General features: G+C 43.2%; 1 protein-coding gene across 1 annotated transcript; it reads left to right on the forward strand.

Moving 5' to 3' along the window:
- Positions 1–3593: 3593 nt before the first annotated feature.
- On the forward strand, positions 3594–4230 carry LOC123162607 (ATP synthase protein MI25-like). The gene has a single exon (XM_044580375.1). It carries the CDS (start codon positions 3594–3596, stop codon positions 4170–4172), a length of 579 nt encoding a protein of 192 aa, XP_044436310.1. The 3' UTR covers positions 4173–4230.
- Positions 4231–5933: the final 1703 nt, after the last annotated feature.

Here is a 5933-nt window from a genome sequence, read left to right on the forward strand (position 1 = left end):
TGAAAGGCCTCCCTTCTTCGCCATGCTGGTTGCCTAACCCTAGTCAACTCAAAGCTCTCTGCCATGCCCATCTTCCACATGATGGCTCTTGACCCTCCCCTGGTTCTTCAAATGTGTTGATAAGCTCCGGCAGGGCTTCTCCTGGCAAGGAGTGGACGACGCAAAAGGCTGATGTTGCCTAGTTGCCTGGAACATCATTTGCATGCCCAAGCTATGCGGCGGGCTGGGTGTCCTGAATCTACCCCTGCTGAACCAGGCTCCCCGCATGTGTTGGGTGTGGTTTGAGAAGACGACGCTGGGCAAGCCTTGGATGGGGCTGCAACTTCCCATTCACCCTGCAAGTCAGAGCCTTGCACTCGCGGCTCTCCGTTGCCAGGATGGGAATGGTGAGCGAGTAAACTTCTGGCATGATCGGTGGATCGACGGTCGTAGCGTCGCGCAGATCGCTCCCCACCTGCTTCCCTTCATCAAGCCCATGGGCAAGGCAATGTGCGTGGCGCAAGCCCTTCTTGGCAACACATGGGTTGACGAGATCCGTGACACCCCCTCCGTGCCAGCGATAGCGAAATTCTTGGAGCTTTGGGAGCTGCTCCGCCGCACCAAACTCTCAAGCGAGGCTGACTCCTTCACTTGGCGGTTGGACCGCGCAGGAACTTACTCCGCCCGCGAAACATATGCCGCCTTCTTCCTTGCGAAGGAGCAGGCTCCTTGTGCTGATGAGATCTGGAGATCATGGCCCTCCTGGAGATCAAGATCTTCGCTTGGTTGGCGGTTGAAAGTGTGTTATATCGACAAGAGGGGGGTGAATAGGCGATTTTTATGAATTTTTCACTGAGGAATTTGTTGGTGAGGAAATTCCTAAATGAAGAACTACTTGCAGCGGAATAAGTACTCAGAAAGGAACATAACAGAACACAAGCATAGTCATCAAGATGAAATGAAGACAAGCACAGAGTACAGAAAGCGTAAACACAGGATAATACAAGGAAGAAGATGGACAGACTGAAGGAATAGAACTGAGGAAATTAAGAAAGTCTTCAGTCAATGTCTTCAAACAGATATGAACAGGCACACAACAACATACATGAGGAAATGAAAGAGTTGAGGAGATAGAACCAGTTAGCTCGGTGAAGACAATGATTTGGTAGACCAGTTCCAACTGTTGTCTCAGTTGTACATCTGGTTGGAGCGACTGAGTATTTAAACTCGAGGACACCCAGTCCCGGACACACAGTCCTCACCGTATTCTCCTTGAGCTAAGGTCACACAGACCTCGCCCAATCACTCGTGGTAAGTCTTCAGGTGACTTCCGAAACCTTCACAAACTCGGTCACTCGGCGATCCACAATTCCTCTTGGATGCTCTAGACCTTGACGCCTAACCGTCTGGAAGAAGCACGGTCTTCAAAGGAAACAAGTGTCGGATCCATGCAGGATTAATCTCTTCTGTGATGCTCAATCACTTTGGGTTTGTAGATGTTGGGTTTGGGTTTTTCTCACTTGATGATTTTCGCTCAAAGTCCTCGGAGGATGGGATGCTCTCAAATGACAAGTGTCAGTTTCTCTTGGAGCAGCCAACCAGCTAGTGGTTGAAGGGGGCGGCTATTTATAGCCTACGGAGCAGCCCGACATGATAAGACATAAATGCACTTGTCTGATATGACCGTTAGGTGGGTAGATATTTTGGAACCGCTGGCGCATAGCACAGCAACGGTCGGAATTTTGACTCTCAAATTCCTCGGGGTTATCTTGTTCCTCACGGTGTAGGCAATTCACACTGGTGAATTCCTAACTCCTCAGTCAGAACAAATTCTTCAGAGGCCAGAAGAACTTCGTCTCTATCACTGAAGAATATGACTGAACTGTATGAGATTTCCAATGGCTTCACTCGAAGGGATTGGTAGGTGTAGGATTTTGAGTTGAGCATCACATGGAAATTTTTCCTTAGTATTTCCTCGACCCCCTTTAACAGTACGGTGTTTCCTATGACTCAAGAAAGATAAAATGAAATTACGAAAACAAAATTCTTCACGCTTCATGTTCCTCGAATGATTGCCTAGTCTTCAAGGTCACACCAATTTCTTCACTTTCAAAGTCTTCAGAAATCCAAAGTCTTCAGTTGAAGAACTTCATTTTTAGGGGTCGACTTTCTCTATAAATATCAAACTCCTCATAGACTTATAGACATGTGTACACTCACAAACGCATCAGTCCCTTAACCTATAAGTCTTCAATACACCAAAATCACTAAGGGGCACTAGATGCACTTACAATCTCCCCCTTTTTGGTGATTTATGACAATATAGGTTATGTTTTCAACGGGGATAAACATGTGAAGTGTAAATACTGATATTGAGGAATTTGATTGCAAGATATAGAAGAACTCCCCCTGAAGATGTGCATAGTGAGGAATTTGCTTTTGAAGCAATGCACACTTGAAGAGTATAATCATGCAGATCTCCCCCTATATCTTGTAATTCATACATGCATTTGATATATAATATGAAGAATTTGAAATGCATGATGAAATATGGTGACTGATGTAATTCAGCATGCATGCATTAACATTAAAGAGGAATAAGCATGCAAAAGAACACATCAAAAGTATCAGGTCACCATAGAGTTTAAGATTACAACTCGATCCAGCAAAGTCATCAGAAGAATGAGACTTGTAACTTTGCAAAAAAAATGCCCATATAAGATAGACCCGCTTGAAGACTAACTCAAATTTAAGAGCAAGGACGTGCTTCAGTAATATCACATTCTGCAATCGAGCAAATTTAAGAGCAAGGATGTGCTATTCTGTTGTTCGTAGTCCATTCCACCTTTATCTATCTAGGTTATCCTTATTTCTTAACAAAGCAGAATGTGATGATCGATCCCTCTATTATGGGATTTATGTTTATACCAAAGCCTCTACTTTAGATATTTACACTGATGAAGGAAAGCCTTGTTAAAGACTACGACTTTGGACTTCCTTTTTCGTACTCTTCTTTCATCCTCCTTACCAGAATGCTTTTCCTGGTTCAGAAGAATAAAATATTTAAATTTTGGCTTACATATGGAAAATGCATTCATCTTGAAGCTACCAATGCACATCACGGCGAAATCATTGTCAATTAATTGTTAGATTCCCCATATCACCCATAGCCACCCAAATCTTTTTTTTTGCCTCAAACTCTGCTGCCCTATCACTCCTCGATAAGTGTACTTACTCAGGTTGTGTACTTGGCTGAGCGAGATCTTCCCCTTTGGCATGAGAACCGCCTACCTACGCTAACGTAACTAATACAGATGGAGGAAGTTAGTGGTTCTCCTATGCCAACATGAACACAAACGAAATCATCGAATTTCGTATAGAAAGAAAAGGAACCACTTCTATTCTCTTTTCTTAAGTATAAGAGGGATAAGTACTTATTCCTGGCCGGCGGTATCATTGCTGCTCCCTGCCTAGTGCGGATCATTGTGCAATGCTTATGTGAAATCTCAATCCAAAATTCGTTTCATTGGAAAAACCAACGCTGGCGTCAAGATCAGTCTCCTTTCTTTTCAAAAGTGAGCGAGCAGAGCTGAAAAAGATGGAGTTACCTGGAGATGAGATTTCTTTCTACAGATATGAAGGATAGAAATATGCTATTTGCTGCTATTCCATCTATTTGTGCATCAAGTCTGAAGAAGATCTCAATCTATAATGAAGAAATCATAGTAGCTCGTTGTTTTATAGGCTTTCTCATATTCAGTCGGAAGAGTTTAGGTAAGACTTTCAAAGAAACTCTCGACGGGAGAATCAAGTCTATTCAGGAAGAATTGCTGCAATTCTTCAATCCTAACGAAGTAATTCCGGAGGAATCCAATGAACAACAACGATTACTTAGGATCAGCTTGCGAATTTGCAGCATCGTAGTAGAATCATTACCAATGGCATGTTGTGCGCCTAAGTGCGAAAAGATAGTGCAAGCTTTGTTATGCCGAAACCTAAATGTAAAGTTAGCAACACTTCTAAATGCCACTTCTTCCCGCCGCATCCGTCTTCAGGACGATATAGTCACATGTTTTCACTTTTCAGTGAGTGAAAGATTTGTATCCGGGTCTATGTTCAAAGCTTCTACCATAGACCTAATTCGAGAAGGCTTGATAGTCCTAAGAAAGGTGAGGGTGGGGGGTTCTATTTAGGAAGAATAAGAAGAATCTCATTCATGTGTTCATGCTAACAAAAGAGCGGATCCAATACACATAAGACTTTTTTCAGGAAATTCCTAATGTAAATAATGAATTTTGGATGTCATGCCCCACAAGTTAGTTGCCCAAGCGCTCCTTAGGAGGGCAGTCTACCACAAGATAGAGTTTGATCCTGGAGCCAAAGCCCCAACCCCTCCATTTTAGGTTTTTCTCAGGAAAGAATTTCAGGAAGTCATATTGGCCAGATAAGCCTCTGATGGCTCCATATTGATTTTTCCCCAGTTTTCTTTCAGAAGAAGCATCCTCGAGGATAAACCAACAGAATATCATCAACATACAACAACAGAATAGCAGGTCCACGAGGATAAACTGATACGAACATGGTCGAATCATGATCACTCCGAGCAAACCCTGCCTGGATAACATAACCACTGTGCTGAACTTCAAACACCGACGCTATCGGGGCTTGTTGAGACCATAGATCGCTTTGTGTAAAGGACGGACAAGAGAAGAAGTCAGAAGGGCAGGTTCTCTTTCCTCCGTCTTTTCTAGGTGCGCATCTCCATCTACTAAAAGTAGGGGTGGTTTCCATAGATAGATTGGGTCATTCGTAACCTGAGCAATAATCGATGCTACTACAGCAATAACGGAAATAACAGATGCTACAGCAGAAACTACAGCTATATGTGGCGGCCCCACACGCAGCTTTGTTTAACAAGCATCACCCTTCCTTTCTTTTCAAATGACTCCTCAATCAATCAGCAGCTTATTCGATTCCTATTCTTATTAAACATCTGATATAGATGGTGGGAACAATGAAGCAGATTCTTCATCTGTAGGTTGCAATCCGTATGATTTCTTTTCTCGATCTCCTGCTTGTGTTTCACCTCGCACCTAAGCATCACGTTCCTAGGGACAGAGACATCTGCGCTCTAAGGCAATCATAGTACTACTAGCATGGTTACATCATTCTGCGGGCAAGCTTCAACTTCAAAGTCACCTGATTTGGCACCAGCCAAAGGAGTAGGAACAGCAGCTGGGGAAGCACCATTACCATCCATGGGATGCTTTGTGAACAACCCCCTCTGTTCAATACCGATACCTGTCAGATTCCATAGCTGATGAATCTCTTTCTTTTTCCACTCTTTCCCCATCATGCAAGACGCTTTTCTGGCACAAACCTAGTAGTTATTTGTCCTGCTGATCTTGGGTGAACTGATGACACTAATGCTCCAAGATCAAGAGTTTTCACAGCCAAAGCTATTAAAGCTGCTCCCTCCCATGAATAACAGCTTTCTGGACGCACTGCTTGAACACCATGGAGCAAGATAGAGAAAAAAACTCCTATCCCATTTGATCGAGCTGAACCCACCCACCGCTGGGCAGGTGCATCAGCCTCTTCTTTCTAGTTTCCGACAGGGCTACCCACACTAGCCTCTGACCTCTACTCCAAAACCTGAACTTCACAGATCCGAAGCCTAAACCTTCACTACTTCTATCACTTCACAGAGCAGGTCTTTTTTTCAAACTTGCTTTCGGGTTAAGTGCAGAAAATGAATTCAATATTCCTGTCATTGAGGATCTATTAGATGAGCTACATGGTGAACAACTGTTTTCCATAATATGAAGAATTTGAAATGCATGATGAAATATGGTGACTGATGTAATTCAGCATGCATTAACATTAAAAAGGAATAAGCATGCAGAAGAACACAACAAAAGTATCAGGTCACCATAGAGTTTAAGATTACAACT

The sequence above is a fragment of the Triticum aestivum genome, chromosome 7B (genome assembly GCF_018294505.1).
Source record: "Triticum aestivum cultivar Chinese Spring chromosome 7B, IWGSC CS RefSeq v2.1, whole genome shotgun sequence".
Taxonomy (NCBI): domain Eukaryota; kingdom Viridiplantae; phylum Streptophyta; class Magnoliopsida; order Poales; family Poaceae; genus Triticum; species Triticum aestivum.

What these genes read in the sequence shown, in the direction of transcription:
- LOC123162607 (XM_044580375.1), top strand. Translation starts at nt 3,594, where the DNA reads ATGAGATTTCTTTCTACAGATATGAAGGATAGAAATATGCTATTTGCT.